We start from the raw sequence: 22142 nt of genomic DNA, 5'->3' as shown, positions 1-22142 counted from the left end.
GTAAATATTTGTTGAACGAGTGAATGAATACCTTTCATCCAGGCCCATGAGGTTATCTTACATAGATGTGGGAAAATTTCTCAGACCTAAAATGATGATAAACTGATGACATTTCTCTGAGTGAATAGTTAGTCCTCAAATCTATTGTTGTTGTTGTTTTTTAAAGATTTTATTTATTTATTTGACAGAGAGACACACAGCGAGAGAGGGAACACAAGCAGGGGGAGTGGGAGAGGGAGAAGCAGGCTTCCCGCGGAGCAGGGAGCCCGATGTGGGATCCCAGGACCCTGGGATCATGACCTGAGCTGAAGGCAGACGCTTAACGACTGAGCCACCCAGGTGCCCCCAAATCTATTGTTTACTTTTTGAGTTTTTCTGGTGTTTTGTGTCTCTCTAATCTGAAACCCTAACTAAAATGGGAAGATTGCAGGGCAGTTCTCACGCTTTTTTGACTGCAACCTTTAGTAACAAATGTATTTTATATCATGATCCAGTGTACTTGTACATATAAATTTTATCTGGACAGACTTTTCCATGAAATAATACTTTCCTTTATGTATGATGTACTCTTATATTTTCTACTATTTTATTTAAAAAAAAAAAGCTTTTTTAAAAAGGATTTTATTTATTTGTCAGAGAGAGAGAGTGAGTGAGCACAAGCAGGGGCAGAGGGAGAAGCAGGCTCTGCACTGAGCAAAGAGCCCAATGTGGGACTTGATCCTCTGACAGAGGCTTCCCGTGGAGCAGGGAGGATCCTCTGACCCTGGGATCATGACCTGAGCAGAAGGCAGACTCTTAACTGACTGAGCCACCCAGGCGTCCATAAAAAAATACTTCTCAAGATTTATGTAGAGGATAGGTTCACAGGACAATATGTGTTTAGTTTTTTTTTAAGAAATTTGGGTAAATCTACCAGAGTTAGTTTCGGTTTTCCCCGTCCGCTCCCAATAAATCCATTACTCCCTTCAGTCATGAAAGTCTTTGTGTGTTTACCTCTAACCTTTGGTGATACTTTATTTATTTATTTTTTTTTCTTTTCTTTTCTTTTTTTTTTTTTTTATTCATCTTGGTGATACTTTAAACATTGTTCCCCTTCCTCCTCCTTTCTGCCCTGGGCTTATGCTAACTCATTTTTTTGGGAGTGATTTGGATGCAAACATTTCCCATTGTTACTAGCAAGGGTCCATGTACAGTGTTGCTGAGACAGGTGCAGAGTAAATTCTGAGCCTGGGGTTTCATGAGCTTCCTGTAGTGAGTAGTGGGGATTGGAGCCTCATGCCCATTAGTGACCATGTCTCATATGGGACCCTGAGGCAGAAGCTAAGAGGTTAAACATATTTTGGGGTGGGATCTGACTTCTCTTCTCTAGTAATGGTTACTTTTCTTTGTACATGGTTGGAAAGGTCTCACAGTTCAAAATACTACCTACCTTGTAATATCAAGGTGGTATTTTCCTGATTGGATCTGGAAAGACAGACAGTGCCCCACATAACACTGATTATTGTTAATACACCCTGGACTGTAATCATGAAAGCCACTGGAGAAAGAAAACATGTTATTTACTTTGTTTCTCCGCTTTCCCAGTTGGCTTTCTTCCTTCTGAGCCTTCTTTAGAATTTATCTGATTGATTTTGTTTGGGGGCTGTGAAGTATATAGATCAAGAGGTTTGGTCTTCCCCCCATTTAACAGGCCATGTGGGAGGTGCCAGTTTCATTCTCTTGAATTCTCTTGAGTTCAGGCTACAGGCTAAATTGAGTAAAGCTCAGGGAGGACATGTTACGTTAAAACTACCCTTAGTTGAGTTGCCTTAGGAAAGAGAGAGTCCCAATAGATGTAAAGATTTTTGAAATATTCTTTTATTTTTTAAGTCAGTAAATAATGGATTTCCTGCTTGTAGTGCTTTAACCTCTGTTACTGAAAGCCCTGAGGCTTAATTTATAATCATTAATCTTTCCTTCATTATTCAAGATATGATCTTCCCCCCCCTTTAAAATTATGAGAAAGATCAAACATGTAAAATGGTTCAGAGAATAAGATAACAAACAGTCATAAAAACCACCATCTGGATTTAATGAATATTAACATTTTGCCTTATTTGCTTCAGAACTTTTTATTTAAATGATAAAATGTTGCAGATACATTTGAAGTCCTCTTGGTCTCTCTCCTTACATCAATACGCGTGTTCCCTTCTGTGCTACCCTGGGGTGACTTCTGTTCCCACCTCGGTGTGGTTACTTCCCAGCCACGCTTTTATACTTTTATTCCATTTATGTCTTGCCACAGCAATATATACAACTGATTCTGTGTAAGTTCAAGTGTATACCAATGGCATCGTACTACACTTAGGTTTTCACTTGCTTTTTTTTTTTTTTTTCCACTTTTACCATTATAATTCGGGATTTGTACATGTAGATTGAATTCATATATTTCAGCTATTACATAGCATTCCATTTTATAGGTATATCACAGTTTATTCATTCCCCCATTGATGGGCATTTAGTTGGGTGACAAATTTTTGCTATTATAAACATTGCTGTGATGAACATCTTTGAACATGGCTTCTTCGGCACGTGTTGGAAGATTTTTCCCAGGGCAGAGACCTAGGGGTGGAATCCTGCCAGGTGCAGTATATGCATCTTGAACTCTACGGAGATTGCCAGGTACCATCTCATTTGCCCCCAGAAGTGTATAAGGCTTCTCACCAACACTTTTTCTCAGACTTCTAATATCTTGCTAGTCTGCTGGGTGGAAAGAGAAAGTTGATCTTTTTATTGCTTTACCAAAACAGATTTAGTCTAAGGAGTCACAACATCATCCTTTTAAATTTCAGACAATGGTGCTCAAATTCATTCGTTTGGTAAACATTTATGGAGTTCCTATTAAGAGCCAGGCATCATTCTAGACACCCGGGCTACAGGACAAACAGATGGGACACACATTTCAGCGCTCGTGGAGCTTACATTCTAGGGGAGAGAGAGAGACAATAAATACAATAAATCAATACAATATGAATCATGTCAGTGATAAATGCTAGGGAGAAAAAGTAAAACAGGGAAGGATGGGTCCAAATGTGTATGGAAAGGTAGGGTAAGGGGCGCCTGGGTGGTTCAGTCGTTAAGTGTCTGCCTTTGGCTCAGGTCATGATCCCAGGGTCCTGGGATCGAGCCCCGCATCAGGCTCCCTGCTCAGCGGGAAGCCTGCCTCTCCCTCTCCCACTCCCCCTGCTTGTGTTCCTTCTCTCGCTGTGTCTCTCTCTGTTAAATAAATAAATAAAATCTTAAAAAAAAAAAAAGAAAGAAAGGTAGGGTAATAGGGTGGTCCAGGAACACCTCTTAAGAAAGTGACCTTTGAGTAAATGCCTGAGGTAGTGAGGGAATAAACCATATAGGTGGACAACTGAGAAAAGAACATTCTAGATGGAAAGGGTAGAAGTCCAATAGGGTAGCATGTCTTGCATGTTCAAGGAACAGTGAGGAGGCTTGTGTAGCTTCAGGGGAGGGAGTAAGCGGGGAGAGAAAAGAGAGGCGAGGTCAGAGAGGGGTGTAGACTGTATCATGCAGGGCCTCCATTTTAAGGACTTTGACTTTTACTCTGAGGTAGACTGGAAGCCACTGAATGGTTTTGAATAGCAGAGTGATATAATCTGACATACATATTAAAAAAAAATCAATCTGCTGAGCGTAGAGATTAGATTGAGGGGGCAGAGGGTCTGAGTAGGAGAAAGATAATCTGGGTAAGAGATCACAGGGCTCTGGACCAAGATAGTGATAATAGAGGTGGAGAAAATGTTAGAACTTGAGGATATTTTAAAGGTAGAACCAAGAGGATTTACATATATGTTTTAAAGATTTTTTTTATATTATTTTAGAGAGAGAGCACAGTGGGGAGGGGCAAAGGGAGAGGGAAAGAATCTCAAGCAGACTCTCCGCTCAGCACAGAGCCCAACATGGGGCTTGATGTCACCACCCTGAGATCATGACCTGAGCCGAAATCAAGAGTTGGACACTTAACCAACTGAGCCACCCAGGTGCCCCCAACCAACAGGTTTATTGACAGATTGAATGTGGGGTTTGAGAGGGAAAGGAGAAGCAGCGATGAGCCCCAGAATTTTGGCCTGAGCCACTGGCTGGAAGGAGTTGTCATTAACTGAGATGTGGAAGGCTGAGGAGCAGGTTTGAGGGGGAATATCAGAAGATCAGTTTTTTGTTTTTTGTTTTTTGTAAAGATTTTATTTATTTATTTGAGACAGAGAGAATGAGAGACAGAGAGCATGAGAGGGAGGAGGGTCAGAGGGAGAAGCAGACTCCCAGCCGAGCAGGGAGCCCGACGCGGGACTCGATCCCGGGACTCCAGGATCATGACCTGAGCCGAAGGCAGTCGCTTAACCAACTGAGCCACCCAGGCGCCCCAGAAGATCAGTTTTGTCATTAGACAAAGAGCGTCTGAGGTTCGAGGGTGAAGTTTATACTGGACACACCAATTTGGGATTGTCAACAAATGGCTAGTATTTAAAGCTATACGACTAGATGAAATAACCAGAAGACATGCAAGGCCTGAGCTATGGGACACTCTGATGGTTAGAGGTTGAGGAGGAGAGAAGGAGCCTGCAAAGAGGCTGAGAAGGAGCAGCCTGAGAGGCAGGGGGAAACATCAGGCGGGTGTGATGTCCTGGAAGCCAAGGGAAGAAAGCATTTCAAGGAAGAGAGTGATCGATCCATCATGTCAGATGCTGCCAGTAGGTTATATAAGACGAGGACTGAGAATTCACTATTGGACTTAATAACACAGAAGTCGTCTTAAGAACTTGCTACCAGTAGTTTCTGTATCGTATTCCTATATGCTCCCTAGAACTTTTCAGAGGTTTCCGTTGCTGCTCTGTATGTAAGGTTGAAGAAAAATGCCTGTTACAGACTAGTCCAGAAAAAACTAGCCACGTAAAATGTTTTTGGACTGCATATACCTAATAAATAAGGTACATTGCTTTGTGTTGGCTAATACCGTGAAGTATGAAAGTATTTGACTTCAGCTACGGAAAGATGTCAAAGTCAATATGACTTCATGGTAGCTACGTTTCATCCTCACATAAAGGGTTTCCATTCTTAGAGAAATGTGGTGACTTAATAACCATGTTTTAAGGCTGAACAGCTCTTCAGAATAGGAAGTTGGAGGAGAGATCAGAAACAAACAGAATGAAAGAAGGTATTAATGATGGTGAATAGAAGACGACTTTGTTAGTGTTTTTACAGTAGCAGTTCTCAGGTGGGATCCTTCGGCCTCTGCTGGCCCCTTGAGGCTTAAAAGGTTTTGCAAGATCGAAACTGTTTTCATAATAACTTTATTTGCCTTTTTCACTGTGATTACATTTGCACGGATGGTGCAAAAGTGAAGGTGAGTACAGTTGTTGCCATCATTGGAATCCAGGCAGTGCCACGAATCTGAGCTGTTGTCCTTGTATTCCTCAGCACAGTAGACTCAGTACAAACAGAACAGGAGGGCCAGTTTCACTTCAGAATGTGCTTGACGAAGCAGTAAAAATTATTAATTTTATTAAGTCTCGACTTTTGTGCACATCTTTTTTTAACATTCTGTGTGATGAAAGGGAAATATGGCTGCAGTCCTTCTGTATGCCCAAGTGTAATGGTTGTCTTGGGAAGAAGCACTTGTGTGTTTGAGTTGAGAGCTGAATTGCTTTTTTCATGAAATACTATTTTTACTTAAAAAAACGAAGTTACTAGATTTGGGTATTTGTTGAAGATGAATGAAGTGAGCCTGTCACTTGAAGGAAAACGACGGACAGTATTTGCTGCCAATGATAAAATAGGAGTTTTTAAGTGAAAATGAGAATTTTGGAACACTTGCATCTGCCACTAAGAGCTTGACACTTTCCCGGAGCTTAAAGATCTGTGATGAGATCAGTGGTGACATTCACAAATGGGCTTTTTTTGATAGTGTATAATGAAATGTGTCAACATTTGGAATGTCTGTATATCTCAGTGAACCAATATTTTTCAAATGACAGAGGACGATGTTACAAAATTGTATATGAGTAAAAGATCCATTCAAAATGCAAGATAGACTTATGCTTCCAGCCAAGATGGAGTGACAGGGGTGCCTGATGGCTAACAATGTCTAGAATGTGCTTCTTTGCCATTTGTGTATCTTTTTATTTATTATTTACTATTTGTCTTTTATTGTTTTTATTATTTTTGTTATTTGTTTTTATTTTAGAGAGTGCACGTGAGAGTGAGGGGGGAGGGACAGAAGGAGAGGGAGAGAGAGAATCCCAAGCAGGTTCCACACGTGTGGAGCCTGACTCCGGTCTCAGTCCCACAACCCTGAGATCATGACCTGAGCCTAAATCAAGAGTTGGACACTCAACGGACTGAGCCACCCAGGTGCCCCTATTTGTATATCCTTTGTCGACTTGAAAATTTGGATTTTTAAAAAATTGCTGAACTGTGACTTTCCTTTTGAAAGTGTTATGTTAGGCCCTGTCCTGTAAATGTTGATGTAATAGTCCTGTGCCCTTCCTAGGCCAGCAGAGACCTATCTAGGCTCAGTAGTCATTACAAGACAGACAGACTCCACCCTGACAAAAGTAGTACAAAGTTGCCTGGACGTTTATATTTTCTTGGTTCATCTCTTTCAACTCAAATATTAAAAATGGCTGCAGTTCGTCAGTCTCTTCTCAGATATTCTCTAAACCTCCTGCTGTTCGTCTTGCAGTTTTCTGGTGATGACATGGCATCTGCCAGCTCCAGCCGGGCAGGAGTGGCCCTGCCTTTTGAGAAGTCTCAGCTTACTTTGAAAGGTGAGTGGCACCATGTGAAATGTTTACCATTCGAGGTCCAGCCCAGTCTATGGGGAAGAGGTAGAATTATACCACACCTTGGTCTGAGAGCCAAATATTGTGAAATAGCTGAAGAGTGTAACTATTCATTCTCATAGGGTTACCATGTAACTGGAATTCTTTTTTCTTTTCTTTTTTTTTTTTTTTATATATGTATTTTATTTTTAAGTAAAATTTACACCCAATGTGGGGCTCAAACTCGTAATCTGAGATCAAGAGTCGCGTGCTCCACTGACTGAGCCAGCCAGGTGCCTGTATAGCTGGAATTCTTCCCTTTTAAAGATTTTACTTATTTATTTGAAACAGAGAGAGAGAGAGAGAGCAAAAGTGGGCGGGGAGGGGTAGAGAGAGGGAGAGACAAGATTCCCCGCTGAGCAGAGAGTCTGAGATGAGACGTGGGGCACAATCCCAGGACCCTGAGATCATGACCTGAGCCAAAGGCAGATGCTTAAACCCACTGAGCCACCCAGGTGTCCCTATAGGTGGAGTTCTTAAGAAGGATAAAAGGAACTTTTGGCAAAGATTGTTGAAAATGGTGATTCCTTCATGCCTCAGGGCCCTTTTCTGTCTATACTTATTCCCTAGGTGATCTTGTCCAACCTCATGGCTTTATTTTCTTTAAAGATTTATTTATTTGAGAGAGAGAGAGAGCGCGCATGTAGAATGTAAACACAAAAATAGTGATTTTTGTCTGTTTTGGTTACTTTTGATACCTCAGTGACATAGAACATTGCCGGACATTTAGTGGGCTGTCAGTGAATATTGCTTGAATGACAGAAGGTTGCTTTGGTAGTCTTAGCTCTGCAGAAGAGTCACGGGGCTGAGAGATGCCTGGTGACCCGGGAACAGCACTCACTATCACAGCTCTGGCCTCTCAGAGATACAGTCATTTGGAGGCAAAATCGTCTTGTCATTTTTTAAAATTATTATTTTTGAAATGTAAGTGTTATTCATTTCTACATACTTTAAAATTGTTTCCTTTCTTCTAGCTCCTCAGTGCCCCTGCTTGGAGGAAACTAATACTACCAGTTTCCAAGATACATTCCAAGATACATGAAAGGGGATATGGTTTTGTAATCTTGAGAGCCAGGTTGCCTTCCTTGGAAGGAATACTCTTCTAGGAGTGCATGAGAGTGCCTGTTTCTCCACATCTTTACCAACACAGTGTGTTGTCAGACTTTATTATTATTATTTTTTAAGATTTTATTTTTATGACGGAAAGAGAGACAGCGAGAGAGGGAACACAAGCAAGGCGAGGGGCAGAAGGAGAACTAGGCTTCCTGCTAATCAGGGAGCCCGATGCGGGGCTCGATCCCAGGACCCTGGGATCATGACCCGAGCCAAAGGCAGACGCTTAACCCACTGAGCCACCCAGGTGCCCCAAAATAACTGTTTTCTCAGCAGTTTTATTTCACATTTCTTTAATTATAAATGATGTTTAACATCTTATCCTACGTTTAAGGGAAATTTGGATTTCCTATTCTGTAGATTGTGTATTCATATTCTCTCCCCTGTTTCTTATTTACTTACTGATTTAAAAAAAGTAGTCTTGATACATTTTAATCATTTTTGGTGATGTCTCATGTCTGCTCTAGCCCTCTTGAGGAGGGAGAAGCATTAGAGTGAATTCCATAGGGTTTTGAGCTTGGGAGTTTAGCTTTTACTACCTGGTCTAAAAATTATCAAGTTTAGGTTAAAACAGAAGCCTGCCTATAGAACCTGGTGACATAATAAAGTCCCTGTTTTGGGGCCATATTATTCAGGAGCACATTTGACTTGTAAAGATTTCTGATAGCCTTTCCTCAGTGTGAATTTTTACTAGTGTGGAACGAGCTAACTTGATAATACGCGTGCCTCTGACTATAGATGCATTTAACCTATAGGGATTCTGTAATACCATTGAAGAAAATGATGGGGAGAAAGAGAAATAACAAAATAGATGTTGTGGCTGGTTCCTTGTCCAATGTGTTTCTTTGAGAGAGCCTGTAGTGTAATTTGGGAGAGGTCGCTTTGCTATTCCTTCTCTTTGCCTCAGTTCCCTTATGCCTCTCTGTAATGCAGTCCTAGAGTTTTAAAATACACTTTTAAAATACAGCAAGGTCCTTAAACATAAGCGAGCTATTTTATCTGATATATAACTCAAGAAGCACTGAGAAACTGAACACTGAAAACCACAACAAAGCAAAAGCTGGCTGGTGGGAACCTATTGAAGGACTCTGTTCTGTGCCTTCCTAAGAGCTTTTCAAGGATATAATTTTGGCCATGTGTGATTTTTTTTTTTTTTGGCCTTATTTGTTAACTTTAAAAGCTAAATTCTATGTGAAGATGTGAAATTGGCATTTATATTTCATCGAATAGTAAATAAACTTTCCAGATAAATCTGCTTGGATGCTGAGGCCTTTAATTTGGCTTGTGTTTTAAGAACAAGAAACTTTCAAAATAATCATCCCACTGATAAATTATAACTTATGAAGGGGAAAATGTATCTTTACAGTGGAGTGACCTGATAGACCCCACATTAACCAGAGGATCAAACTTAGCATCCACAATAGGAGGACAACCTAGTGTGTATAGAAAGACGCATACAATGTAAACTATGTAGTATTCTTGACAAAAATGTTCACTGTGAATCTCGTCATGAGGAAAACAATCAGAAAAACAGAGCATTTGGTGTATTATATGAGACAGCTGGTGGAAGTCTTTAAAAATCATTGTCAGGGAAAAAGAAGGGAGAGCATTCTAGATTTTAAAGGATTAAGAAACCAGCAACCAAATGCAATTTGCTCATGCTGATGGGATCCTGGATTGGGGGAAACAGCTCTAACAAATATGTTTGGAAAAATTGGGGAAAGTTGGATATGTAATGAATATCAAATGATAGAGGGAGTAACTAAATTTTTTTCAGGTGTAATAATGATGGTGTGGTTAGGTGGGAAAATGTCTTCCCTTTCGTTTCTATTTTTCTTTAAGTAGGCTCCATGTCTAGCGTGGAGCCCAGCTCGGGTCTTGAGCTCACGACGCTGAGATCAAAACCTGAGCTGAGTTCAGGAGTTGGAGTTTAACCAACTGAACCACCCAGGTGCCCGCTTTTCTTGCCCCCCTCCCTTTTTAAAGGAATTTCTATGCCCAGCATGGGACTCAAACTCACGACCCTGAGATCGAGTTGCATGCTCTACCAACTGAACCAGCCAGGCACCCCTCCTTATTTTGTTTGTTTGTTTTTTAATTGAAGTGTAATTAACATACAGTGTTGTATTAGTTTCAAGTGTACAACGTTTAGAACATCCTTATTCTTAAGAGTTGTATTCTGGAAGTATTTAGGGTTGGTAAGTCATGATATCTACAACTTTCTTTTTTTTTTTTTTAAAGATTTTATTTATTTATTTGACAGAGAGAGAGAGAGCGAGAGCAGGAACACAAGCAGGGGGAGTGGGAGAGGGAGAAGCAGGCTTCTTGCCGAGCAGGGAACCCGATGCGGGACTCGATCCCAGGACCCTGGGATCATGACCCGAGCCGAAGGCAGATGCTTAACGACTGAGCCACCCAGGTGCCCGATATCTACAACTTTCAAATAGATTACCAAAAAGAAGTTTGTGGGTATATGCCTAGTCATGGACATATATAGATATAGATATCATGTATTTGTATCCTGTGCTATCCAGTACGATAGCCACTATAGCCCCATAGAACTATTTATGTTAAGACTAAAATTACATTGGGCGCCTGGGTGGCTCAGTTGGTTAAGCGACTGCCTTCGGCTCAGGTCATGATCCTGGAGTCCCTGGATCGAGTCCTGCATTGGGCTCCCTGCTCAGCGGGGAGTCTGCTTCTCCCTCTCCCGCTCCCCCCTCTTGTGCTCTCTCTCTCTCTCACTCTCTCTCTCAAATAAATAAAAAATCTTAAAAAAAAAAAGATTAAAATTACATTAACAATTTAAATCCTCAGTCGTAAGAGCTATATTCCCAGTCCTCAGTAGTCACATGTATCTCATGGCAATGCATTGGACTGTGTTGGCATAGAACTTTTCCTTATCACTGAGGTTCTTTTGAATAGCAATGATATAGACACACATATAGAAAAAAAAAAACCAAAACCAAAACCCCAAATGTGGTGGGGCACCTAGCTGGCGCAGTTGGTAGAGCACATGACTTTTGATCTTTGTGTTGTGAGTTCAAGCCCACTGACGCAGGGCTCAGTCCCAGAACCCTGGGATCATAACCTGAGCTGAAGGCAGATGCTTAACCTACTGAGCCACCCAGCTGTCCCGTGAAAAGGCTTTTTAAAAAAGCAAATGGGGCAAAATGATAGTTGTTGCCGAGTATACAGTTATTTATTGTCTTATTCTTTAAACCTTTCTGTAGATTGGAAATTTCAAAATAAAACTACCAACTGCAATATGTAATCCTAGGTTGGGTCCTGGACCAAAAAAAAAAAAAAAGTTTCTTTTCTCTTTTGCTATAATGGACATTGATAGGACATTTAACAAAATTTATTTTTATTTATTTATTAATTTATTTGTTTTTTAAAGATTTTATTTATTTATTTGACAGAGAGAGACACAGCGAGAGAGGGAACACAAGCAGGGGGAGTGGGAGAGGGAGAAGCAGGCTTCCCGCTGAGCAGGGAGCCTAATGTGGGGCTGGATCCCAGGACCTGGGATCATGACCTGAGCTGAAGGCAGACGCTTAACAACGGAGCCACCCAGGCGCCCCAACATTTAACAAAATTTAAATGAGGTCTGTACATTAGATCATAGTTTTAAAAGGTTGTTAAATTTTTCCATGTTGATAATTATGCTATGGTATCAGAAAATGTCTTTGTTCTTAGAAATATACACTGAAGCGTTTAGAAGAAAAGGGGCACAGCATCTTCTAAAACTCACTCTCAAAGTTTCAGGAACAGATGTGTATGTGTATGAAAGAGAATCAGGGGAGAGAAAGAGAATAATAAAGCAAATATAGTAACAAGTTAATATTTGGTGACCCTTAGGTGAAGGGTTTATAGGAATTCTTTGTATTTTTGTTGCAACTTTTCTAAACATCTGAAATTATGTCAAAATAAAAAAGAAAGTAAAGATACCAAAAAACCCCACCCCCCCAAAACAAAAAAATAAACCTCCAAACAAACAAAAAAACCTAGGGGAAAAAGCTAGGACAAAAAAGGAAACATTAGAACAGAGGTCCGAGAATTGGCCTGGGAGTTCTCTGATTTTGGATACGTTATCTCATCTCCCTGCACCTTATTTAATTGGCTCAACTATTAAATGAAGGGTTTGAACTTGTTTTCTTTTTTTCCCTTAATTTAAATTCAATTAATTAACATATAGTGTATTATTAGTTTCAGAGGTAGAGTTCAGTGATTCATCAGTCTTATATAATACCTAGTGCTAATCATTATATCATGTGCCCTCCTTATGAACTTGTTGATTTCAAAGAAACTGTCTAGCTCAAAATGATAGGACTATAATTAAAACTAGTCCTTCCCCCTTCCCCCGCTTTTTAAGGCTCTGTGTGCAGAGCTGCTCTCCCACCACCAGGTGGCCTCAGTTAACCTTGGTCTGTGTGAAAAGTATTTGTTTTCTACTCTGGACCACATTTCCCACCACCACCACCTGTTTCTCCTCGTACCATCCCCTATTGCTTCTGAATCTTAGCCACAACTTTTGCTGTTGTTGTTCTTTGACTTGCTCTCTACTGTTCTTTGGGCCTCGGAAAAGACAGGTATTGCTAAAAGAATCCAGAGGTAGTTTTGTCCTTTGTCAAGTTGTGGACCCTTATAGGACTCTCACCTCTCAGAAGGGTCTGGGAGGGAGAGGTTTGCTAAACCTTGTCGGAGGGGAGCTCTGTCTTGCCTCATGGGTAAGAAATGCCAGTCACATGCTCTGATTTGGGGCATGGGATGGAGGACACCTTAGGTGTGTTCCATCCCAGTGACCTGGAGTTTCCACCATGGCTAATATATGTTCGACGAGATGCATGTATACTTGTTCAGCTTGGCTTGCAGGTACCAAATAAACATCAGAGATCCTGCCACATGAAGGATACAGATAGACTAGGAAATGCAGATGGCTAACAAACACATGGAAAACATATACAACCTCACTAGTAATTGAAGAACAGCAATAGAACAAATAAGCAAAATCTGGTAATGACATACAGCGTGGTGGGGAGTCAGGTTGCCTGGGTGCACATCCTGGTTTGAAGCTCCCAGGCTCTGTCACCTGGGGCAATGACTTAACTTCCCCAAGCCTGCTTCCTCTGGGTGAAATGGGGGTGATGATATATTCCCTGCCTCATGGGTTTGTTTTAAGGATTCATTTAGATGATGTGTGCATAGCCTAGTGTCTGTCATAAGTGCTCATTAAACCTTACCTAATTTATATGATTTTTTTTTTTTTACCTTTCTGATTTCTAAATAGTGAAAAAACATAATACTCAGCATGATGGTGGTGAAATGGATATATTGGCATCTACATGGGTTTATCCTTTTTGCAAAGGAATTAAGCAGTTTGAAGAAAAAATATTCATATCATTTGGAGGAACACTGAGAAATGCATGCAAATATATACATTCATGATGATTTTCCCAGAGTGAAAAATTGGAAGCAATCTATTCATCACTGAAAGAATAGTTAACTAAATCATGGCATGTCTATACAATTGGCTCATATTGCAGCCATTTAGAATTGATTTTGGAGGGAGAAGAATTCTTAAAGAATTGGGGGCATAAAAGATGAGAGTCTGGAAAGTCTGGATTTGCCAACATCTTAATGATAATTATCCCAGTGTTTTCAGGTTAGGAGTGCTTTTTTTTTTATGCTTCGTAGTTTTTAAAATATCCTCACATTTTTTTAAAAGTAATTTTTTTTAGGATCAGAAAAAATACCAAACGTAGTTTTTAAAAGAAACAACAAAAAAGAGCGGAACAGCTGCCACAGGGGGGCACCTGGGAGCCTTCTGACTCATCTTCGACTTTTCCTTTCTTTCCCGTCCAGTGGTGTCAGCAAAGCCCAAGGTGCATAATCGTCAACCTCGAATTAACTCATTTGTGGAGGTGGCAGTGGATGGACTCCCCAGTGAGACTAAGAAGACGGGGAAGCGAATTGGGAGCTCCGAGCTTCTCTGGAATGAGATCATCATTTTGTAAGAGAAAGTCCCTTCTCTTTGCAGTAACGAGGGGGAAAGTGAGGAGGTGCTCCAGGGGGGTTGTGGGAGATCCAGCTTTCCTGTGACCCCGCTAAGTCCTCTGCCTTTGGTACCCAGGGCACCTCTCGCCAGGTGTTTCTACATCATTGAGCTCACAGAGCGTTCATTATTAGCAAGATGGTTACAGGGTCAGCTTTGGGGGGGGAAAGAGTACACATGTGAGTGTCTTCCTGTTTGAGGTTTCCCCCCTCCCTCCAAGATGTCAGCAGTAAGTTTATCTGTTTTCTTCTACGTTGTAGGAGTGACCAATGTGCTCAGATGTGATTAATCAAGTTTTTGTTTTCCAGGAATGTCACGGCCCAGAGTCATTTAGATTTGAAGGTCTGGAGCTGCCATACTTTGAGAAATGAACTGCTAGGTACCGCCTCTGTCAACCTCTCCAATGTCCTGAAGAACAATGGGGGCAAAAGTACGTATGATGAAGGGGTGGCCGACATGATTCAGTTGTGGGGGTGGGGAGAAGAATTCGAAGGGTTGGATTTCTCTCTCACGCCATGGATAGACCTGGCGATGCAGTTTCCTCCAGGACCAGGGGCTGCCGTGACTGTTCCCTGTGGAATGGGTCGTGGAGGTTTAGGAAGGCCAGAGCCCAGCACTGCCGGATTCAGCTTCTTTTGTCCCCGGGCTCTCCCAGTGGGATGCAGTGATGTGTCCCCTTGATCCTTTCTGGAGGTTGAATGCTCTCCCTCTGCCTCTGCTCTTTTCCCAATCCGGGTGACATGTGACATGTTGAATCAAACTGTCCCATGCCTCCAGCCTAAATCATTACTTTCCTAGTCTGAGTCCTTGAGCAGAACAAAGAAGTGGCGTGTGTTTGTGTGTGTGAGGTGGGGGGGAGGTGGCGGGGGGGGATGGTGTTACAAATAGTGCCTCGTGCTTAGTAGGCACTCAGTAAACGTTTACCGAATGTTGGAATGTGACGGAAGCTCTGTCTTAATTATTCAGGGTGCCTCTGCTGCATGGAAATCTAAATCCTAACGTCTGTTTATTGCTGCTTGTGGTCAATGGCATAACCCATGGCTGTGGTATCTGGACCCTCCCTCATAAAGCCTCTATTGAGAGCAGTACCATATGTGGTGGGGGAATGCCACAGAAAGAAAGGCTCCTTTCTCTCTTGATGTCTGCCGTCTAGAAAATATTTTCTGAAAGTGGATTTAGCTTAAGAGAGATGTGGGGGTGGGGAGTGTTGAGTCCCAGGGAGAGCGCTGCATTGATTCGAGGGTCTTTTCTTTCTGAGCCTGTCCTTTCTGACAGGCCACTCCAGTGGTATTGGAGGCTCTTCTGGTCTTTCCCTTTCTGCTGGGCACACAGAGGTGTGGTGAACCCACTCCAGCTTCAGGAGTTGTTTAAAACCAGGAATATGCCTCTCCTTTAACTCCATGATGGTTTATCTTCTGAGTTGGTCTTTATTTCCCAAACTCTAGCGTTCCTTTTAAAATTTGATTATCAAGGAGGATTACATTTATTACGTCATTTGGAAATATACCTGTGGACATTCTCGCATGAGGATCAGCAGCCAGTATGACTGTCCTTTTTTTTTTTCCCCTTCTTCATTTGTTCCGTCAACATGCTTTTGATTATAAAAGTAATTGTAGAAAAACTGGAAATTACACAAAAGCACACAGACACACAAAGAAAATAAAATTCTCCTGTAAGCCACCGTACTTAGTGATAATTACTACCATTTTGACATATATTTTTCTGAGCCTTTTTTTCGTGTGTGCAAATATAAGTATTTAAGACGTCAATGAAACGAAATTGAGACCATACATAAACATAATATTTTGTAACATGCCTTTTACTCTTTAAAATGTATTAATATATCTTTTTAAAAAAATGTATTTATTTACTTTTTTTTTTTTTTTTTTAGTAATCTCTACACGGGGATTTTGGGGCTCAAACCTATGACCCCCAGATCAAGAGTCATACACTCTTCTGACTGAGCCAGCCAGGCGCCCCTCAATATATCTTTACGGATATATTTCTGTGATGAAATGCACTTAACGTAAAATTTACCATCTTACCCATTCTTTTTTTTTTTTTTTAAAGATTTTTTTTTTTTAAAGATTTTATTTATTTATTTATTTGAGACAGAGAGAATGAGAGAGATAGAGCACATGAGAGGGGGGAGGGTCAGAGGGAGAAGCAGACTCCCCGCTGAGCAGGGAGCCCGATGCGGGACTCGATCCCGGGACTCCAGGATCATGACCTGAGCCGAAAGCAGTCGCTTAACCAACTGAGCCACCCAGGCGCCCTAAAGATTTTGTTTTTTATTTTTATTTTTATTTATTTGACAGAGAGAGAGAAACAGCATGAGAGGTGATAGGGTCAGAGGGAGAAGCAGGCTCCCCGCTGAGCCGGAGCCAGATGTGGGACTCGATCCCGGGACTCCGGGATCATGACCTGAGCCGAAGGCAGTCGCTTAACCAACTGAGCCACCCAGGCGCCCCCCATCTTACCCATTCTTAAGTGTATAGTGTAGTGGCAGTTAAGTACATAAACATGGTGCGACCGTCACCACTGTCCGCCTCCAGAATTTCAAACTCAAACTCTGTACCCATCAGACAACTCATTCACTCTCTTCCCTCCACCACCCACCATTCTATTTTCTGTCTCTATGCATCTGAGTAGGTACCTCATATAGGTAGAATCATACAGTATTTGCCCTTTATTAAAAAAAAAAGGTTTTATTCATTTATTTATTTATTTAGAGAGTGAGCACGAGGAGGGGCAGAGGGAGAGACAATCTTAAGCCGACTCCATGCTGAGCGTGGAGCCCTACGTGGGGCTTGATCTCACATGCCTGAGATCACAGCCTGAGCTGAAACCGAGAGTCGGACACTTAACGGACTGTGCCAACCAGCACCCCCCCCCCCCCCCCCCCCAGTATATTGAAATAGCTTCAGTTATTCTTCCAAAGTGTAGTTTTGGAAGTATACTCCCAAAGTATAATACTATTACTGGTACTAGTCTCTCAGGTGGTTGTGTGATGGACATTGGGGTTGTTTTCAGTATTTTATAGTCACAAATAATGCTATGGTAAACTTATACGTTTATAAATCTTTCTGCCTATTTTGATAGTTGTGATGAATTATTGAAGATGGGTTTGATGGGTTTAAGCATTTTTCACACACTTGTGACATTGGACACATATTGCAAGATTACTGTCCAGAAAAGTTCTGCCAATTTACTCTCCCATCAGCAGTGGTCAAAACTGCTGGTTTCTCTTGCATCTTGGCCTTTATTGGAAAAGAAATGTGTTTTTTTTTGTTTTTTTGTTTTTTTTGGTCTATTTGATAATTAACGTTATGCCAGATTTGCTTCATCTATTTTTTTTGCTTTTTTTGGTTGTAGTATTTCAAAGTAAATTAGAGGTGTTTCAGTATTATATTTTAGATTCTTCAGCATGTGTCTTAGAAAAAAAGGATATTTTCTTTTTTAAAATTTTATTTTGTTACAAAAATTAACCCATTTATTTTAGGCTAGTAATGTTTCAGATGGTAGAGCTTTTGCTGGTCTCTCACGTCCTTCAAGGTTCTGATGGCCGCCGACTTTACTGTGACCGCAGGGCGATACTGTAGGTCTGAGCCCCACCAGCCACTCTTTGCATGCAGGAACCACAATGCCAGCTCCCCACAGCTCGTCTTTTCATCTTGATTGTTCCACAGAAGGAGCAAGTGTGCTTGGCATGCTGGCTTATTTCAGTCTTTTTCACCGTTTTCCTGCGAGAGGCACCATAATGGGTCTCACACGAACCAATGATTCTGACCTTCTTGGTCTGTTTAGCCATGTCACCACAAACTAGGTCTGAGCCCAGAGAGGGAGCAAAAAGGATGTTTTCTTATGTAATTACCATACCATTATCATACCTAGCAATATTAACATGAATTCCTTATTATCACCTAATACCCAGTTCCTATTCAATTTCACCATTGTCTCAAAGTGTTGTTTTCAAGTTGGTTTGCTTGAACCTGGATTCAGACAAGGTCTACTCATTGAATTTGGTCGTTATGCCTCTGAAGTTACCCCAACTTCGCTCTGCCTTTTGATGCTGTGATTTATTGAAGGAGATTGAATGTTTTTAGAGTGTGTTTATTGCCTTATTAATGTTCTTTGCTCTTTTTATATCAAAGGGTGCATTTTTTTCTTTTAGTTTTGAAAGAGTTCTTTATATGTTAAGGCCATTTCTCTGTCTTATAATTTATAAATATTTTTTCCGGTTTTTCATTTGCATTTTAATTTTGTAGGGTTTTTTTTTTTCTCTTTTTCTTTTTTTTTTTAAAAGATTTTATTTATTTATTTGAGACAGAGAGAATGAGAGAGAGAGAGCACATGAGAGGAGGGAGGGTCAGAGGGAGAAGCAGGCTCCCTGCCAAGCAGGGAGCCCGATGCGGGACTCGATCCCGGGACTCCAGGATCATGACCTGAGCCGAAAGCAGTCGCTTAACCAACTGAGCCACCCAGGAGCCCCCTTTTTTCCTCTTTTTCAAACAGATGTTTTAAACTTGCAGTTGACTCATCACTCTTTGTATTTGTAACCTTTTCCTTTATGAAAGGCTTTCTCCATCCTGAGTTCAGGTAAATAGTCACCTCTAGTTTTTCCTAGTTCATTGTGATTTTATTTTTCCACATTAATTCTTTTTTTTAAGATTATTTATTTGAGAGAGTGAGAGAGAGTGAGCCCAAGCAGGGGGGAGGAGCAGAAGGAGAGGGAGAAGTGACGGGGGCCTCAATCCCAGGACCCCTGGGATCATGACCTGAACCAAAGGCAGATGCTTAACCGACTGAGCCACCCAGGCGCCCCTGCATTTCTATATTTTTCTTTTTATTAGCATATACTGTATTATTTGTTTCAGGTCTGTGATTCATCAGTCTTACACAATTCACAGTGCTCACCATAGCACGTACCCTCCCCAGTGTCCATCACCCAGGCATCGCATCCTCCCTTTAATTCTTTAAGTGAGTTTATTTTTGTGTACAGTGTGAGTAGGGATCTAACTTAATTTTTCCCTAGTAGTTCACTGGTTGCTTTAGTAGTACGTACTGAATAATCCATCTGTGATTATCATCCCTGATGATTTGAGTTGTTACCTTCAGTGTATATTAAGAAAATATATACATATGTAAGTAAAATATACATGCACACACACACATGGACACACACACATACACATACTTGGGCCTGTGTCAGGGATTTTCCATTTCATCTGTTGTTTTATTAGACTTCTAAAATCACTCTCTTTTAGCTGTTGTAATGTTACCATGATTTAATATCTGACCGTTTGAGCTTATCTGCTTTTTAAAATCTTCTCCCTCTTTTCTTTGCATATATGACAACAGCACCTAAACTTTAAATTATTTTCTCAGGTTCTTCCCCTCTTCTTCCTCTCTTCCCCCCCATTCCCTTAAAATTTTATGGAAATTCTGTCCTATGTAAAGTTCCTTTATGGAGAATGTCTATACTAATTCTTCCTACCTAGGAACATGGAGTGTCTCTAAATTCACTCAAATCCTTTTGAAGTTATCTTTAGATAGACTCTTTTAAATTGTAAAAATATTTTTGATCTTATTTTTAGTGGGATTTTTTCCTGTTGGGTCTCCTAGTCCAGTGTTGTTGATATATGACTGTTAGTTTCTGCATGTTTTTGTTTTGTTTTGTTTGTTTTTATAATCATTCAATTGCTGAATTCTTAGTATAGGTTTTCAGCAGTTTCTTTTGGGTTTTCTTGGTAGACATTTATGTGGTTTCTAATAAGATTGATAATTTTGCTCACATTAGGAAATAATTATACTTCTTTTCATTGTTAGTTGCTTTGCATACAACTTCCTGTTTCAGTGGTGATGAAATTGGCATTCCACCCTGTCTGGTAACCATGCTTCCTAATGACTCTTCTCTGGGTGTAAAGTTGGGTGTTAGTAACTCTTGTTTCCCACACCCTTTGGTTTATTAATTACTGCTTTTTTGGTTTTTTGTTTTTTAATCAGGAAGGGTGTTGAATTTTTGTCAAATATCTTTTACGTAACTCTGGGGGCCGGAGCCTGGGTTGTGCAGTTGGTTGAGCGTCGGACTCTTGGTTTCTGCTCAGGTTGTGATCTCAGGGCTGTGAGACAGAGCCCCACATTGGGCTCCGGGCTCAGTGTGGAGTCCACTTGAGATTCTCTCTCCCTCTCCCTCTCCCCCTCCTGCTCATGCTCTCTCTCTCTAAAATAAATCAATCTTTTATTTAGAAAGGTCACTATTGGGATAATAATAACAATCTTCAGATTTCTAGAATATACCCAATTGCTCATGTTGGATTATTCCTTGAAAATTTTGTTAGAATTGCTTGCTAATATTTTATTGGGGGGTTTTCCACCTATATTCATAAGTGGCATTTGTCTGTAGTTTTGTACTATTTTTGTCAGCTTTGGAATCGAGGTTTAGCTAATTTTATAAAGTAAATTGAAGCTCTTTCCAACTTCAGGAACAGACTGTATAACATGGGAATTATCTGTTCCATGAGTGCAGGAAAGAGCTCACCCGTAAAACCATCTGGGTCTGGCTGCTTTCTTTGAAAGAATTCTTTGATGACTTTTTCAGTTTTTTACCCCATAATGATTGGTTTGTTCAGCTTTTCTGATTCCTCTTGCATCAGTTTTGTTAATTCATATTTTTGGAGAAAAATTGTTTCATGAGATTTTTCAAATTTATTAGTATAAAGATTTTATTTTTGTTTTAGTATTAATATTTTAAATCGCATTCTCATTTAAAAAATGTTTCTCATCTTTCTCACTTAAAATTTTTGGTATTTGTTCTCAATTTTTTTTTTTTTTTAAGATTTTATTTATTTGACAGAGACACAGCGAGAGAGGGAACATAAGCAGGGGGAGTGGGAGAGGGAGAAGCAGGCTCCCCGCTGAGTAGGGAGCCCAATGCGGGGCTCGATCCCAGGACCCTGGGATCATGACCTGAGCCTAAGGCAGATGCTTAACCAACTGAGCCACCCAGGTGTGCCCTCCCCCCCAGTTTTTTTTCTTGACTAGTATAAGCATTTTTGTTTTAACTTTTGCTCTTTATTTTTCACAAGACTGCTTGATCAATTATACCTTATTTTCTAATAGTTCCATTTTTAACTTTAACTTTTTCAACTACTTGCCCTAGATCTGTTTTTTTTTTAATCCAGTCAGTTGGTCATTTATAGCTTTTTGAGTTGAAAGCTTACAGTGCATTTATTTTTGTCTTGTTTAATGATGAAAACATTCATGCTTTCAACTTGACTTTGATTTTTTCCCCCCTGGGTATTCACATTTTTTTCTTTTAAAGAAAAGTGCACCAACCTTAAGTGATATAGTTCAGTGAATGTTTACATATGTTCACATCTGTGTAATCACTACTCAGATCAAAATATAGAACATTTCTAGGGTCCCAGGAGATTCCCACATCCCTGTTAGTCAGTATCCCTATGCCCACCCTGAGATAACCACTATTCTGATTTCTGTCACTATTGGTTAGTTTTGCCTATTCTTGAATTTTAAAAAAAATTTTTATTTATTTAATTGACACAGAGAGAGAGACAGCGAGAGAGGTAACACAGGCAGGGGGAGTGGGAGAGGGGGAAGTAGGTTTCCCGCCGAGCAGGGAGCCCGATGTGGGGCTCGATCCCAGGACCCTGCGATCATGACCTGAGCTGAAGGCAGTTGCTTAACCAACTGAGCCACCAGGCGCCCCTATTCTTGAATTTTTATTGGTGAAATCATACAGTACATTTTTTTGGCCTGGCTCATCATTGTATCTGTGAGAGCCACCCATGCTTTTGCATGTAATACTGGTTTATTTTTTTATAGGGGTTAAAGTTCCTATTATATGACTGTACCACAATTTATTTGTTTAATCTCCTGTTGGTGGACATCGGGGCTCTTTTCCAGTTTGGGGTCATCATGAGCAAAGCTGCTATGCACATTCTTATACGTGTGTTTTGGAAGACCTATACATATATTTCTATTGAGTGTGTGTGTGTGTGTGTGTGTCTGTCTGTCTGTCTATCTTTCTTTCTTTCTTTCTATCTATCTATCTATCTATCTATCTATCTATCTATCTATCTATCTAT

The 22142-nt window shown here is 40.6% G+C and overlaps 1 protein-coding gene across 3 annotated transcripts in view; it reads left to right on the top strand.

The window, feature by feature from the left end:
• The window catches only part of WWP2 (WW domain containing E3 ubiquitin protein ligase 2), a 159828-nt gene that overhangs the window by 30844 nt on the left and 106842 nt on the right, over nucleotides 1-22142 (top strand). For 2 of the 3 annotated variants that reach the window (XM_035024870.1, XM_035024869.1), the window contains exons 2-4: nucleotides 6728-6812; nucleotides 13845-13992; nucleotides 14343-14464. In XM_035024870.1, the coding sequence (XP_034880761.1) occupies nucleotides 6743-6812; nucleotides 13845-13992; nucleotides 14343-14464 (340 nt within the window). In that variant the 5' untranslated portion in view covers nucleotides 6728-6742. Of the gene's footprint in view, nucleotides 1-6383; nucleotides 6813-13844; nucleotides 13993-14342; nucleotides 14465-22142 lie in introns of those variants that run through there. The other variant, XM_035024868.1, reaches the window with a different exon arrangement.

Source organism: Mirounga leonina, unplaced genomic scaffold (assembly GCF_011800145.1).
Source record: "Mirounga leonina isolate KUSES-001 unplaced genomic scaffold, KU_Mleo_1.0 Mir_180, whole genome shotgun sequence".
Taxonomy (NCBI): Eukaryota; Metazoa; Chordata; class Mammalia; order Carnivora; family Phocidae; genus Mirounga; species Mirounga leonina.
Note: the sequence above shows the minus strand (reverse complement) of the source record. Positions and strands in the feature narration are given on the sequence as shown.